This window comes from Poromitra crassiceps (assembly GCF_964638095.1).
Source record: "Poromitra crassiceps genome assembly, chromosome: 2".
NCBI classification, from domain to species: Eukaryota; Metazoa; Chordata; class Actinopteri; order Beryciformes; family Melamphaidae; genus Poromitra; species Poromitra crassiceps.
Window position 1 is genome coordinate 33971165 of NC_139624.1, and position 17500 is coordinate 33988664.

Below are 17500 nucleotides of genomic sequence, written 5' to 3' on the forward strand. Positions count from 1 at the left end.
AACATGTTAGAAAAGCTTTATAACAGGAATGAGGTGGAATGGTTTTAAATGTGTTAGAAAAGCTTTATAAGCAGGAATGAGGTGGAATGGTTTTAAACGTGTTAAAAAAGCTTTATAAGCAGGAATGAGGTGGAATGGTTTTAAACGTGTTAAAAAAGCTTTATAAGCAGGAATGAGGTGGAGTGGTTTTAAACATGTTAGAAAAGCTTTATAAGCAGGAATGAGGTGGAGTGGTTTTAAACATGTTAGAAAAGCTTTATAAGCAGGAATGAGGTGGAGTGGTTTAAAACGTGTTAGAAAAGCTTTATAAGCAGGAATGAGGTGGAATGGTTTTAAACATGTTAGAAAAGCTTTATAAGCAGGAATGAGGTGGAGTGGTTTAAAACGTGTTAGAAAAGCTTTATAAGCAGGAATGAGGTGGAGTGGTTTAAAACGTGTTAGAAAAGCTTTATAAGCAGGAATGAGGTGGAGTGGTTTTAAACATGTTAGAAAAGCTTTATAACAGGAATGAGGTGGAGTGGTTTTAAACGTGTTATAAAAGCTTTATAACAGGAATGAGGTGGAGTGGTTTAAAACATGTTAGAAAAGCTTTATAAGCAGGAATGAGGTGGAGTGGTTTTAAACATGTTAGAAAAGCTTTATAAGCAGGAATGAGGTGGAATGGTTTTAAAATGTGTTAGAAAAGCTTTATAAGCAGGAATGAGGTGGAATGGTTTTAAACGTGTTAGAAAAGCTTTATAAGCAGGAATGAGGTGGAATGGTTTTAAACGTGTTAGAAAAGCTTTATAAGCAGGAATGAGGTGGAGTGGTTTAAAACGTGTTATAAAAGCTTTATAACAGGAATGAGGTGGAGTGGTTTTAAACGTGTTATAAAAGCTTTATAACAGGAATGAGGTGGAATGGTTTTAAACGTGTTAGAAAAGCTTTATAAGCAGGAATGAGGTGGAGTGGTTTAAAACGTGTTATAAAAGCTTTATAACAGGAATGAGGTGGAGTGGTTTAAAACGTGTTATAAAAGCTTTATAACAGGAATGAGGTGGAGTGGTTTTAAACGTGTTATAAAAGCTTTATAACAGGAATGAGGTGGAGTGGTTTAAAACGTGTTATAAAAGCTTTATAACAGGAATGAGGTGGAGTGGTTTAAAACGTGTTATAAAAGCTTTATAACAGGAATGAGGTGGAGTGGTTTAAAACGTGTTATAAAAGCTTTATAACAGGAATGAGGTGGAGTGGTTTTAAACGTGTTATAAAAGCTTTATAACAGGAATGAGGTGGAGTGGTTTTAAACATGTTAGAAAAGCTTTATAACAGGAATGAGGTGGAGTGGTTTTAAACGTGTTATAAAAGCTTTATAACAGGAATGAGGTGGAGTGGTTTTAAACGTGTTATAAAAGCTTTATAACAGGAATGAGGTGGAGTGGTTTTAAACATGTTAGAAAAGCTTTATAACAGGAATGAGGTGGAGTGGTTTTAAACGTGTTATAAAAGCTTTATAACAGGAATGAGGTGGAGTGGTTTAAAACGTGTTATAAAAGCTTTATAACAGGAATGAGGTGGAGTGGTTTTAAACGTGTTATAAAAGCTTTATAACAGGAATGAGGTGGAGTGGTTTTAAACATGTTAGAAAAGCTTTATAACAGGAATGAGGTGGAGTGGTTTTAAACGTGTTATAAAAGCTTTATAACAGGAATGAGGTGGAGTGGTTTTAAACGTGTTATAAAAGCTTTATAACAGGAATGAGGTGGAGTGGTTTTAAACGTGTTATAAAAGCTTTATAACAGGAACGAGGTGGAGTGGTTTTAAAAGCATAAGCAGGAATGAGGTGGAATAGTTTTAAATGTGGTTTTAAATGTGCACGGCCGTAATTGAAAGGTACTGAGCTGTTGTGATTACTACAAATGTCCCGTTCAGCTTTGATTGGCACGCCGAGAGAAGCTGGTTCATTGAGTTGCATTGTTTTGCATATTGCAGATAAACAATAAGTAAGGGGTTTGGAAGATAAGAATAGAGGAATAATATGTGATGGAAGAGAGTGTGTGTGTGTGTGTGTGTGTGTGTGTGTGTGTGTGTGTGTGTGTGTGTGTGTGTGTGTGTGTGTGTGTGTGTGCGCGTGTGCGTGCGCGTGTGTGCATGCGCGTGCGCGTGTGCTTGCGCGTATGCTTCTGTGTCTGTGTGTCTAGGCAAGTGTGTGTCTCAGACAAAGTGAAAGCCCGGGGACAGGGAGAGATGTTGCACTCCCCCTAATGCACTGGAGGCAGCACTGTAAATGATCATTGAAGGGTCTGCAAGCTAACCTATAATTACTGCAGAGAAAGTGGCAGCTCTGGCATTTCATAAGCATGCCTCCTCAAAGCCCGCTTTGTGAGTTTGTCACCAATGATCGTTTAGATAGGGGCTCATTACCCAGCATCACAACACTTTAGAAACCCCTTTCTGCCCCGTACGTTGTGTACTGTGTCTTATGTGTGCGTGTGCAACCCGCTTGTGTGTGTATGCATGCGTGCTTTACAGGGGAAGAAAGGTCTATCTTAATGGCGAGGCTCTTTTGTGTTCTGCAGACAAAATCCAATCAAGACAAAAACCCTCATTGACTGTTATGGCTGTCTGGCTGCCTTTTTCTTCTAATGAGGCGAACACACCAGATACATTTAATATGTCTGCTGCTGGATAATGCACCTTCAGTTGAAGAGCTGCTTTTTTGTGTGTCAAATGTTGCCGGTGTTAAATGGCGTGTATTGTTTTCAGTAAACGAAGGAGACAAAGCCGTTCTGCTGGGCTAGCATCTTTTATTCTCTGTAGACGGCTCCGCTCAGGGTGGCACTGAAGTTAGCCGTGGAAACTGGCGCAGGCCTATTGTCATGTTAAACATGGCGTCCGGCCGCACACACACACACACACACACACACACACACACACACACACACACACACACACACACACACACACACACAGCCATGTTGCACTTACTGCCTCATGCTTAATGACTTTGTTTCAGAGTGGAACAATGGCTCATAACAGGATCCTATGGATAATTGTTCCAGTATAGAAATATTAACATTAACACAAAACAACGGTGAAGTTGATACTGTAATTATCATCCTCCACAATTTGGATCATGGTGAAAATTAATATAATTTACTGCTTCTGCTGCAGCTTTGACACATTTGACAGATTTTAAATTCATTTTTTGGTGTGTAATACCCATACTTTCTTGTATCCCTACTCTCTCTCTCTCTCTCTCTCTCTCTCTCTCTCTCTCTCTCCAGGCACCTTAACAGTGAACACGCCCTAGATGATCGGAGCACGGCCCAGTGTAGAGTCCAGATGCAGGTGGTGCAGCAGCTGGAAATACAGGTACGCTCTCTCTCTCTCTCTCTCTCTCTCTCTCTCTCTCTCTCTTGCTCTCTCTCTCTCTCTCTCTCTCTCTCTCTCTCTACACAGTTGGCACATGCAGTATGCTGTATGTATTGTTAGTGTCACATTTGACCAGCTGATGGTGTGCACATGTTATCGTGTAGAGATACGTCACCACTGGAAACTTTATTATATTATAAACCTTTAAATGTTTGTTACACTTGTTTAAGCAAGAGAAAGTCCGCACCGTGGTCCCCTTAAGACGTACAGACCTGCTGAATTCAACAAAGCCACTAAACAAAGGAATCCTCGGGCCCTGCAACGAAAGCCATTATGGCGTTTTTAATTGAATTAAGCGTGTGCTTTATTTTCCCCCCTCCCCCCCGCCCACCCTTTCTTTCCAATTAATAGCGAGCGCATCTCTCCCGGTCTGCTGTGTTAATTAACTGCACTTTGCACCTGAAGAAAGCTCAAAAGGAGGGAACTATTTTCAGTAGGTGGAGCGTGACCTTATTAAGAAGTCACGCTGGCTAGATAATGAGAGCGCTGATTGAGCGACATTCTTACTCAGCACTGCAGACAGCCGCTGCTCTCCCGTCAGAAACAAATAGATATATGTGTGTTTTCAACTAGGCTCAAACAAAGTGCTCCATGGAACGATTGTGGACGCCAGTTGAAAGCAGGCCTATACAGTAGTTCTTTATGGTAGTTCTTCTTTTAAGAGTTGAGTACAGCGCACACAGCTATAAGACAGCAGTGCCTTGCTGAGCGGTTTGTACTACGTGCAGTTATATGACAGGTCAGGTGACTGTATTTTGGCTGTAAGTCAGAGCGAAAATGCCTAGGCTTTTGTTCAGGAGCCAAGTTAATCTGTGTCACACACTCTGGACACTGAGCGAGACAGAAGTAGTACTTTTAGGCAGATGAGGAGTGACCTCCTCTGAGACTTGATGCTGTCATCTCGAAGATAACCGCTCTGCTTTTGCACAGTCTTGGAGCATCACTGGCCCTCGTAGTATTCATGAAGTATCCATTCATGAATATAGTATTCAATATACTGTAGTATTATTCAGGGCCGTCTGGGTAGTGCCGCGGGAGATTCCCTGCCTACTAGCATGAGGATCGCAGGTTCGAGCCCCCGTGTTACCTCTGGCTTGGTCGAGCGTCCATACAGGCACAATTGGCCGTGTCTGCGGGGGGGAGACGGATTAAGGGTATGTTTCCTGGTCGCTGCATTAGCGCCTCCTCTGGTCGGTCAGGGCACCTGTTCGGGGGGAGGGACGCTGGGGGGAATAGCGTGATCCTCCCACATGCTACGTCCTGCTGGTGAAGCTCCTCACTGTCCGGTGAAAAGAAGCAGCTGGTGACTTCACACGTATCACAGGAAGCAGAATGGCAGGGGCAATTGGCCAAGTACAACTGGAAAGAAAATGAGAGAGATAAAATATGGGGTGGGTGGGCGCTACAAATTAAAAAAAAAAAAAAGTTTATATCTCAAAATTGACTGAATTCTTTTTAATTAAACTTGTGAAACATGTACATATATTCTAGGATCCCGTTCAAGTTGACTTGTGAAATGTTGTTGAGATTGATTAAAGTGGCCATAGCTTATTAGGTAATAAGCTGTCATTTTCATAGACGTTACAATAAAAAAGAAAAAGAAATCAGCCGGATGATATAGAAAGCTGATATTTTGAGATAAATCTTTCATAAAGTGGTACCTACCCCTGATTCTGATGTTATAGCAAAAACTGACTGTGATCCCACAGTGTTGCCCTCCTAAACCGTATGTTACGATTATCCTGAATTTTGAAATCAGCATACCTTAATTAGCAAATAAAGGCAAAAGGTTTGAGTGTCTGGTAAATTGCAATGTCTTGCTGCAAATAGTTTGATAAATTGATAATGTGATGTGTTCAAGTCAAGATAGTTTGATCAATCTTTGTCAAACTACAGACATTGATGTCTGGACTCTCAAGATCATATCTCCAAAGCCATGTTTAAATTGATGAATGTAGTGCACAGATACAGTTAAACTATGCTTTCTAAGGCTTGGACTATAGGGTGGACAGTCTTACTTTTTTTCCTGCTCCATTCACCCCACCTCCCGCAGTGTACTCAGTAGCCTAATGGTTAATGAGTAGGTCTGCAATACCAAAGTTTGTTGGTTCAAATCCCGGGGGGTAACATTGTCACACTGCTAAGCTTGTTATAAGTTTCTCATTTGTAGACATGTTGGAACCCGTCCGTTGCCAGTTTTTGTTGTGTTCATTTCATGGAAACACAAAGCGAGCGAAGCTTGCACTTTACAATACAGTATGACCAATTACACTGGTGCACTTGTGTTTTCTGTCCTGTCTCCTCCTTTCTTTCCTCTCATCCTTGCTCCCTCCCTCCATCCCTCTCTCTCTCTCTCTCTCTCTCTCTCTTTTCCCTGAGAGCCGTCAGTAGTAATGAGGCCCAGCTCTTCTGTGTACGTGTGCTTGCTTGTGTGTTTCTGCATCCGTGTGTGTTTTGGCGTGTGTGTGTGTGTGTGTGTCTGTGTGTTAGGGGTGTGGGGGGTTGAGGCTTTCACACCGTCCGGTCGCTGTCACTCGCTGTGAATGAGATTGATGATAGGCGATGTCCGGGGCCACTAACTGGACCTGGGGGGCGGGGCCGCCTGGCACCCTGTTTGGAAGACCTCCTCACCTCTCGGCAGCTGCTGGCTGCGCTCCATCCCCCTAACAGTGTCCACAGGACTTTGAGCAGACACTCAGGACCGCCTCATTTATGGCCCAACTAGCTTGTTACTGTCAGAGCCTCGCTGACCTAAATTCTGCTATTGACAAAAAGATGAAATGCTATTTGTTTTGCCTGACCTGTCGACACCCACTCCCTTCTCCTTCCCCAAGCCTCTCATCCTCCCCTTATATCACCAGCAAGGCTCTCTCTCTCTCTCTCTCTCTCTCTCTCTCTCGCTCTCTCTCTCTAGGCTTATATTTAGAATTGTCTTTCTTTCTTTCTTCCTTTCATTACATCTTTTTCTTTATTTCCTCTCTCCATTCTTTCTTCTCTACCTCCTTCCATTTTAAAGTGTGTAAATTCTGTTTAGAAAGTGAGTTGAATGTTGGGGGCGGGGGGAAATCATTATTATAACTTTTCTCTCTCTTTCTCTCTCTCCCTCTCTCTCTGTCTTTTTATTATTTATTCTCACTTTTCTGTCTATTACTCCTACCCCCCTCCTCTCCCCTCTCCTCCTCTTCCCCCCCCCCCCCCCCCCTCTCCTCCTCTTCCTCCCCCCCCCCCCCCCCCTCCTATCTCCTCCTCTCTCCTCTCTCTTAACAGCTTTCTAAAGAACGTGAGCGTCTTCAGGCGATGATGGCCCACTTGCACATGCGGCCCTCGGAACCCAAGTCATCTCCCAAACCAGTGAGTGCATATTGCTCTGGCTCCAGTAAACATGAGGCCCCCAGGCACCAAATGACCAGTTTAACCAGCAGCAGTTAAAGTAGAGAGTGTGTGTAAGTGAGTGATAGAAGATGGAAGGGGAATGGGATTTGTAATCTGCCGCCTATCAAAATCTTGTGCGCTGTGAGAGGACGATAGAGTTTGGAAGTGTATTAGATGGCAGAGCGAGGAGTCCTCAGCTCATTTCGGTGTGATGGATATAATAGCCAAAACAACCTGTTGGCCACTGATGACTGTTTGGCCGACTGGCCATCGCAGCACTCAAGAGTCACTGATGACTGTTTGGCTGACTGGCCAGCGCAGCACTCAAGAGTGGAGTGAGAGAGAGAGAGAAGATATGTCATTTGAACAACAAACACCTGAAAATCGTAGCCGAGTGGAAAAGATGATGTGATGTTGACATAAATGTCCACCGCTCTGCTGAAATTGGTTAGAGAGAGAGAGAGAAAAGAACAAGATTTTTGAAAGAGGTCAGCGAAGATAGAAAATGATGTCAGTGAAGATTTTTTTCTCTCTCTCAACTTTTATTGTTCGCATTACAAAGGGATATATGGGGTTTGCATGATTACAAATGTATTTAAACTAACCAGTATTTGAATTTAATATTAAATAATACATTTTTGCAAACATTATTTCCTTCTAATTTTAGGCGTTTTGAAATATTTTGGAGAGCAAAACATTGTTGGTGTGTTTCTGCTGCTTAGTAAGTGCTTAATTTCAATAGAATAATTTTCCTCATCATCTCCCATCATAGAAAGTAGATAATCACAAGATAGCATAATTATCCCATAATTCCATCAGGAATTAAACTCGCTTTTTGCCAATTTATTATTCAGTCCCTCTCTCTGTCTATCTCTCTCTCAACTCCCTCTCTCTTTTTTAATCTTCAAAACTCCAGCAGCTTGGTTCCATCTCGTCCAATAAAGAATTTGCAGCCTATAATCCATGCCTGAATATGAATGAATGATGCTAATGAAGTATTGCATTACATAAAGCGCACATGAAAGAGCACCTAATTGCATTTGATGGAGGGGGCAATTCAGACAGAATTCTTAAACGAAGAGTTAAGTCCTCAGTTTTAAGGCTCCCCCTTTTTTAAGCGGAGGTGAGGTGAATATTTCGTGCAGGGCAAAATCAGAGCAGAACGTGTGTGTGTGTGTGTGTGTGTGTGTGTGTGTGTGTGTGTGTGTGTGTGTGTGTGTGTGTGTGTGTGTGTGTGTGTGTGTGTGTGTGTGTGTGTGTGTGTGCGTGCGTGCGTGCGTGTGGGCACGCCATGTGCAAAAATGAAAAGACAAAAGGGAAAGAGAGAGAGAGATGTTTGGCGGATGTCAAACTGTAGCATTATGGATTTCTGCCCAGTACAATGATGGGTGCAGGACAGAAACAGGCCAGACATTTGATAAATATGAAGAGTCTGTTCATCAGTGCAGCCCCATGAAGAAGCAGTCCCAGGCCAATGCAGTACAAGACACTGGTGCACTGTCTCCAATATGACCCCATTTACTCTCTCAATCGCACGTCATTAAACGTTACCTTTTGGCCATGCCATGGATAGATGAGAATCAAAGTTAGCAAGGCTGCACGTCCAGAATAATGATCACTCTCTCTCTCTCTCTCTCTCTCCCTCTATCCATCTATCTGTCTCTCTATCTGCCTCTCTCTCCTTCTCTCTCTCTGCCTCTCTCTGTCATCCTCTCCTTCTCCTACCTTGAATACATATTGAGAGGAACGAGAGGTGACAAGGTGCTAACCCCTGCCTCTCCCCTCTCACTCTCTCCCCGTTCCACTTTAATCTATTCCATTTTGCAAATATGGGCCTGCATGCCTGCAAACATGTTCCGCCGCTTGTTGCCATTGCTTGTAGGTGAAGAGGGGGGGAAAAGAAGAAGAAATTATCTCTTAACATTATAAATATACATGCTACATGCACAGACCCCCCCCCCCCCACACACACACACACACACACACACACACACACGTACACACACTTAAGTAACAGGGTTTATTTTGAAGTGTTTTTGGCTGTGTTTATCAAAGCCCCTTTGTGGAGCCTCCAGTCTGTAATTCCTAGGTCACCGTCTGGTTTGAATGCAGGGAGAGATGACATGAGAGACACTCTCACACACACACACACACACACACACAGACACACACACACACACACACACACACACACACACACAGTCTTGACCTCGGCCACTATGAATTGCATGGAAATGGCATTTGTACATGCTATACTTGCAGGACTACACTCTGGTAGAGAAAATGAATTATATACATTTTTCAGTGAGTGAGTGTGTGTGCACATGCCTGTGTCTGCGTGCATTCATATATACAAAAAGAAAATAAGAATAAGAAGAAAAGAAAATGATTTTACTCAACTCATTGCAATTCAAGTTTAATTCATTTAACACGTTGACTGCCAATGACGAGATATCTCGTCTTACAGAATCCAACCGTTGAGTGCCAAAGACGAGATATCTCGTCTTAAAAAAAAAAAAAAAAAATTTGACGGTCGGGCGTGGATCAACGCTCCCCCCGTCTCCTATAAAAATATTGGAAGTATTGAATGTGTATAATCTATTTTACCGACCAACTAAGTGGCGACAGTGCTCTCCCGACAGAGAGAAAGCCAACCAAAAACAGCCGCGGGAGCAAGCCATTCTCAAGGAAATGGCTTGGCGATTTTACAGTCATCAGTCACCAGACTCGCCCGAGAGCGGCCGCACCAGCAGCAGCACACCGAGAGCGGAGAGCGGTGCTGGCGTGGGGGATTGCAAATTTGCATAATAGATTATGGGTGAAACACACTTTGAAACACCCGCAGAAAGGCCAGAATCGCACGCATTCCGAAAACCCAGAAACGAACGAGCCTCATTCTCATACTGTAGGCGAAAACGCTTTCACGCTGCTGCACACCGGCGCACAACGGTGGGGGGTTCCAAAAATAGACTGGGTGGGCAGCATAAAGCCTAGAATCGCACAAAGCTTCATCAAAGCTCTCAACCGAAAATCCAAGAAACGATTGAGTCCCATCCACAGTCCACACTCGCCACACTCGCCGACGAGGGGCCGCCAGAGAGGGAGGCTGCTCACTGCTCAGACAGGCAGGAGAAACTGGCTTGTGACAAACGCCACCAGATACGCCCACGGAGGGAGGAGTTTAAAGGAGAGGGTGTTCAGAACTATATTGTTCAGATGTCTGATCTCTCACTGATGCCAAAAATAAATGGTTAAAGTGACTGTTCTGCCTGTTTGATTGAATTTCACAAAACTGCGATTATCTCAGCTTCCTGTCTCAGACGCTCAAACCATGCTGTACTCAACGGCTAATATCTACATAACTACTAACTCTACAAACTAACTCTTTTAGACAGAGAAAGCACACATTCTATTAGTACTTTTGTGAACTTCGTGTTCACAAAGTCCAAGCAGAAAATTATCCTCGGCTCTTGTAAAATGAGCCAGAATCCTCAAAAAACGGCTTGGCAGAAGCTACCTACAGTAAAAAAAAAAATGGCTGGCAGTGAATGTGTTAAGAGAGAACATTTGTACAAAAAAAATAGTTCATTGTTTTAGTTATGTTAATTGATTCATTTTGGGTAGATATTTTAGAGAAGATATTTTCATTCTCCAAACTTGTTCTCAACCCCCCCCCCCCACACACACACACACACACACACACACACACCCCTCTGTACTCAGTGGAGGCCTATGTATGCCAGGCAGGCCTTGTCTCCGCCCATCCCTGTAGCAGCTCATCACAGCTAAGTGGGCATGTAATTATCAGCTGAAACCAGAGAATCTCCAACTGGACGTTTCATCGTATTTATCAACACTTGCCACAAATGATCGCTGATACCTTTCCCTCTCCCTCGCTCCTTCCATCTCTCGCTTCTTTCACCTCGGTTTTAATTCAAACCCTCACTGGATACATTCCACTCGCACCCTCGCAATTAAGGCAATTTGGTTTGAATATGTAACAATGTCATTACCATTCCACCTAAATTAGTGCAGAGACTAAAAGGTCAGTTAGGGAATTTTCCAGTCGGTTGGAGCCTCTCACATGAGATTTGGGAAGCGAACGCAAAAGTGTTGGAAAAGCTGGACGATTAGCGAGCGTCAGTCAGCGTTCATACCAGGATTAACTAGCACTCTTCGGTCGATAATACTGACAGAGAGGAAGAAAGTGAGAGAGAGTGTCTGTGTCCCCAGCATGGCCTAGGTCCTAGGGCTTAGAGAGGCTGTCCTGTATCCAAAAGGTTGCAGGTATGATCCCCACAACTGCACCTGGTATCCCACCTCAAGTCCGTCGGGGTCGAGGGTATCTGTAAACTGTCCGTCTATTAAGTCAGTCCTGGTCGAGGGTATCTGTAAACTGCTGTCTATTAAGTCCGTCCTGGTCGAGGGTATCTGTAAACTGCCCGTCTATTAAGCCAGTCCTGGTCAAGGGTATCTGTAAACTGCCTGTCTATTAAGTCAGTCCTGGTCCACGGTATCTGTAAACTGCCATCTATTAAGTCAGTCCTGGTCGAGGGTATCTGTAAACTGCCCGTCTATTAAGTCAGTCCTGGTCAAGGGTATCTGTAAACTGCCGTCTATTAAGTCAGTCCAGCTCAAGGGTATCTGTAAACTGTCTATTAAGTCAGTCCTGGTCGAGGGTATCTGTAAACTGCCGTCTATTAAGTCAGTCCTGGTCAAGGGTATCTGTAAACTGCCGTCTATTAAGTCAGTCCTGGTCAAGGGTATCTGTAAACTGTCTGTCTATTAAGTCAGTCCGGCTCAAGGGTATCTGTAAACTGCTGTCTATTAAGCCAGTCCTGGTCAAGGGTATCTGTAAACTGCCTGTCTATTAAGTCAGTCCTGGTCGAGGGTATCTGTAAACTGCCCGTCTATTAAGTCAGTCCTGGTCGAGGGTATCTGTAAACTGCCCGTCTATTAAGTTAGTCCTGGTCGAGGGTATCTGTAAACTGCCCGTCTATTAAGTTAGTCCTGGTCGAGGGTATCTGTAAACTGCCCATCTATTAAGTCAGTCCTGGTCGAGGGTATCTGTAAACTGCCCGTCTATTAAGTTAGTCCTGGTCGAGGGTATCTGTAAACTGCCCGTCTATTAAGTCAGTCCTGGTCGAGGGTATCTGTAAACTGTCTGTCTATTAAGTCAGTACGGGTCAAGGTTATCTGTAAACTGTCTGTCTATTAAGTCAGTCCAGCTCAAGGGTATATGTAAACTGTCTGTCTATTAAGTCAGTACGGGTCAAGGTTATCTGTAAACTGTCTGTCTATTAAGTCAGTCCAGCTCAAGGGTATCTGTAAACTGTCTGTCTATTAAGTCAGTCCGGGTCGAGGTTATCTGTAAACTGTCTGTCTATTAAGTCAGTCCTGGTCAAGGGTATCTGTAAACTGTCTGTCTATTAAGTCAGTCCGGCTCAAGGGTATCTGTAAACTGTCCGTCTATTAAGTCAGTCCGGCTCAAGGGTATCTGTAAACTGCCCGTTTATTAAGTCAGTCCGGCTCAAGGGTATCTGTAAACTGTCTGTCTATTAAGTCAGTCCGGCTCAAGGGTATCTGTAAACTGTCCGTCTATTAAGTCAGTCCGGCTCAAGGGTATCTGTAAACTGCCTGTCTATTAAGTTAGTCCTGGTCGAGGGTATCTGTAAACTGCCCGTCTATTAAGTTAGTCCTGGTCGAGGGTATCTGTAAACTGCCCATCTATTAAGTCAGTCCGGCTCAAGGGTATCTGTAAACTGCCTGTCTATTAAGTTAGTCCTGGTCGAGGGTATCTGTAAACTGCCCGTCTATTAAGTTAGTCCTGGTCGAGGGTATCTGTAAACTGCCCATCTATTAAGTCAGTCCTGGTCGAGGGTATCTGTAAACTGCCCGTCTATTAAGTTAGTCCTGGTCGAGGGTATCTGTAAACTGCCCGTCTATTAAGTCAGTCCTGGTCGAGGGTATCTGTAAACTGTCTGTCTATTAAGTCAGTACGGGTCAAGGTTATCTGTAAACTGTCTGTCTATTAAGTCAGTCCAGCTCAAGGGTATCTGTAAACTGTCTGTCTATTAAGTCAGTACGGGTCAAGGTTATCTGTAAACTGTCTGTCTATTAAGTCAGTCCAGCTCAAGGGTATCTGTAAACTGTCCGTCTATTAAGTCAGTCCGGGTCAAGGGTATCTGTAAACTGTCTGTCTATTAAGTCAGTCCGGCTCAAGGGTATCTGTAAACTGTCCGTCTATTAAGTCAGTCCGGGTCAAGGGTATCTGTAAACTGTCGTCTATTAAGTCAGTCAGGCTGGGTATCTGTAAACTGTTCGTTTATTAAGTCAGTCCGGGTCAAGGGTATCTGTAAACTGCCCGTCTATTAAGTCAGTCCGGATCAAGGATATCTGTAAACTATCCGTCTATTAAGTCAGTCCAGATCAAGGGTATCTGTAAACTGCCCGTTTATTAAGTCAGTCTAGGTCGAGGGTATCTGTAAACTGCCCGTTTATTAAGTCAGTCCAGGTCGAGGGTATCTGTAAACTGCCCGTTTATTAAGTCAGTCCAGGTCAAGGGTATCTGTAAACTGCCCGTCTATTAAGTCAGTCCAGGTCAAGGGTATCTGTAAACTGCCCGTCTATTAAGTCAGTCCAGGTCAAGGGTATCTGTAAACTGCCCATCTATTAAGTGATTTAATGTTTGGAGGAAGAGAATCTGACAACAGGGTGAGATAATTCTACTTGTTTCAAAGCAGTTTCATTTTCAAGGATCCAACGTTGATAGAAGTCTGTCTGTCTGTCTGTCTGTCTGTCTGTCTGTCTGTCTGTCTGTCTGTCTGAAGTCTGCCTGTCTGTCTGTCTGTCTGTCTGTCTGAAGTCTGTCTGTCTGAAGTCTGTCCGTCTCTCTGTCTCTTTGTCTGTCTGTCTGTCTGAAGTCTGTCTGTCTGAAGTCTGTCCGTCTCTCTGTCTCTTTGTCTGTCTGTCTGTCTGTCTGTCTGTCTGAAGTCTGTCTGTCTGTCTGTCTCTTTGTTTGTCTGTCTGTCTGTCTGTCTGTCTGAAGTCTGTCTGTCTGTCTGTCTCTTTGTCTGTCTGTCTGTCTGTCTGAAGTCTGTCCGTCTGAAGTCTGTCTGTCTGTCTGTCTCTTTGTTTGTTTGTCTGTCTGTCTGAAGTCTGTCTGTCTCTCTGTCTGTCTGAAGTCTGTCTGTCCTGAAAATGATCTCATTCCATTGACAGATGAGTAAATATGGTATGACATTGTGTCTCCTGTAGGCCAGGTGCAGGCTGCTCTCTCCTAGACTCTCACAGTGCACAATCCACGCTGCATGGCTGTGATGGGGGGGGGGAGGAGGGAGGAGGGAGGGAGGGAGTGATAAATAGAGAGATGAAGAGAGATGTGGTGGGATAACACGGGGGCTGATCGTTGGCTAATCTTGAACAGCGTGCTCTAATTAGAATTCTTATGATACAATTTGGTGGTTGTAATTAGTGGAGATGGGCTGGCTCCTCTCCACGAGCCTTGTTAGTGGAAACACAGCTGTGTTAGAGAGACTGTGTCAGAGAAACCGCAAACTAATGCCTTCCTGCTCTCTCTCCCTCTCTCTATCTCTATCTCTCTCTCCTGCTTGTATCTCTATTTTTCTCTCTCCCTCTCAATCCCCCTCCACCCTTCTCAGCTTAACTTGGTGTCCAGCGTCACCATGTCCAAGAACATGCCCTCAGTGTCGCCCCCCAACTTACCTCAGACCCCCACCACACCCACGGCACCCATCACCCCCATGGCCGCCATGCCCCAGGTACCCTCGATACTGGGTGGCGCCAACATCCCCAGTATGGGAGCCATGCGCAGACGCCACTCCGACAAATACTCCATGCCCCTGTCGTCAGGTAGGACCAACTACTCAGCACTGCTTCACACACACACACACACACACACACACACACACACACACACACACATATACACACACACACACACACACACACACACACACACACACCGATTTTTGCCACTGATTTGACACAATTGAATTCAAATTCAGACAATTCGGAGAGGTTTTTCATCAATTTAATTTCGATTTCAATTTAATATTTTGTTCAAATTATGAATATGATGTGACACTCTGCGCACTCTGCACTATAAATAATACTTGTGTGTTGGAACCTGTCCAATACTGGACTGCTAATGCTCTTTTTAAACACACACACACACACACACACACACGCACACACATGCTTGTTGTTTGCACCAATGTGGGACTTGTGGTGGGTTTATAAGAGCAAGCCTATGTTTAATCACTCTATATGTAAATAGACAAGAACTTCCTCTGTGCATAAATATTACATGAATGTTAATTAAGTTCAAATAATGGGGGGAAAATACAATATTTATTACATTAAGACATTCCATGTATTAAGCTTTGCATTTTAAACGGTCCGTCTTTGATGTTTATATTTACTCTCTCTGTGTTTAGTGTGAAGACACATAAATTATTCAACTTCACCCTAACTATCTACACATCTCATTTTATGGATGTATTAATGTTTAAGATTTCTCACGAGAGAGATTAATTAAAAATGCATTTTGTTAGACATGAAAAATGCTGATTTGATGTGCCCCCTCTAACCCCCCACCCAATCACCCTTTTTACCCCCCTCCTTTTCTGTCACCCCTTTTAATTTGATGAAACCCTGAGCATACTTGATACCTAAAGGAATACAATTTACCAATTATTTCAGGTGGTGACACAGTATTTATTTTTCCAGAGATTGCCCCAAACTACGAGTTTTATAAGAACGCAGATGTCAGACCGCCATTTACTTATGCAACCCTCATAAGACAGGTGAGTGGGAAATAAATTAACTTTGCCTGATTAGATTAAAATTAATTGCTGCATGAATCATGGCAGCTCTCTCTCTCTCTCTCTCTCTGTGTCCCTCTCTCTATCAGTGTGTGTGTGTGTGTGTGTGCGTGCGTGTGCATGTGTGTGTCAGTCACGTGGTCTCGTTAGTAAACCATTATTTGATGTCATCTCATTTCAGGCTATCATGGACTCTAGCGACATGCAGTTAACGCTTAATGAAATCTACAGCTGGTTCACGCGCACGTTTGCCTACTTCAGACGCAACGCCGCAACTTGGAAGGTAACCTTGCTGAACACACGTGCACACACACACACACACACACGCACACACACACACACACCCAGAAACGCACACACACACACCCTGCCTTTCACCCTTTTTACAATAAAGACTACTCCCTCCTCTTCAAGTCAGAAAAGAAACCTCAGAAAAGTATTTATTTACTCGGCACCAAGCAATTACTACGTCTCGCCCCTTCCTTTTAACCTGCCTCCTGAATCCAGCCCATTTTTCCTGTTTTATTTCTTTATTTGTCCTTCCATTCCTCCCTTTCTCTTTGGAAATGACAAGTGGAAGAATTATTCTGCCTCTGATATCGTTTTCTAATTTGGTGCAATTAATAGCAGAGGCTCAGCGTAGAGAGGAGAGGGGTCTGACGCACTAATTATACGCCAGCCACTCCATCATCAGCACCTTTTGTTAAGAGAGGCACAGAATTATTCTCTCTCTCTCTCTCTCTCTCTCTCTCTCTGTACTTCTCTGTCTCTCTCTCCTCTCTCGACCCCTTCCCTCTCTATTTTACCCCTCCTCCTCCTCCTGAAACCACCTTCTCTTGCATATCATTGGTTAATTAGTATGAAAGATGGCTGTTTGCCTGTTAACCAGCTCTCAGCCTCGTGAAGGGGGTTGTGTCTCGGGCCAAAGACGCACTCCCCCGCACACACGTGCGCACGCACACACACACACACACACACACACACACACACACACACACACACACACACACGCCACGCATTGGTCCAAGTGAGAGGTTAAGGGTTTGTTAAGGAAAGTGAGAATTGGCCTGTCAGAGAGGGAGCACGCTTTATTTACCCACACAAAGGGGCCCATTTGTATATCTGTCCCTACAACTTTATTGTCCTGTCCGCCGGCACAAAGATGGTAAAAAATGGCTTTCCTGCAGCACATGTTCTAAGCAGAAGTGTGTCTGCCTGCTGATAAAGACAAGCCTCTGTGAGCGCTAGCTTGTCGGCAGTGTTTTAGCCCGCGGCCCCTAAACGCCGTTCGTTAGCCGCCTTTGGCCTTTGTGGCTGTGCAGAGGCCGGGGGGGGGGGGACGCAGCAGCAGCAGCCTCTCATCAGCATGCGAGGCACAGCACAGCACTACATTTAGCAAAGTGAATTCATTTGGATTTGGGATGCAAATGAGCACACGGGCACGTGTGATCGCCGACCCAGGAGGGCACGCATAAAGAGCCCTGCCCTTTTCCACGCGTGTTAGTTACAGTATGTGGCCATGTTTTGTTTGTTGAGGCTTTTACAGCGTGTTGTTGTTGTTATTGTTTTTACATACACCGCACAGATACAGTAACGCGACATGTACACACGTGCCCTTTCAGATGTTTTCTTTCTTTCTTTCATGCTTTCCTGAGAAAAGTTTCAGCAGCGTGCGTGTGCCATACAATGGCAGTGGAATCACAATGACAATAGAAATACTGTACGTTGTCTCAGTATCTCCCTCCCAGCACAATAACCAAGGCCATCTATTTACATCTCCAGCTCCACTATTCTCTTTGTCAGGCATTACTGGATGATCAGCGCCGGCCTCGTCATTTGATTAACGGAGAGAATTTGTTTAAAAAAAG

The 17500-nt window shown here is 44.1% G+C and overlaps 1 protein-coding gene across 1 annotated transcript in view; it reads left to right on the forward strand.

Moving 5' to 3' along the window:
* foxp2 (forkhead box P2) overlaps positions 1-17500 on the forward strand; it is a 161009-nt gene that overhangs the window by 132492 nt on the left and 11017 nt on the right. The window contains exons 11-15 of the mRNA XM_083658114.1: positions 3267-3354; positions 6682-6765; positions 14448-14658; positions 15538-15614; positions 15814-15915. Of these exons, the coding sequence (XP_083514240.1) occupies positions 3267-3354; positions 6682-6765; positions 14448-14658; positions 15538-15614; positions 15814-15915 (562 nt within the window). The remainder of the gene's footprint in view (positions 1-3266; positions 3355-6681; positions 6766-14447; positions 14659-15537; positions 15615-15813; positions 15916-17500) is intronic.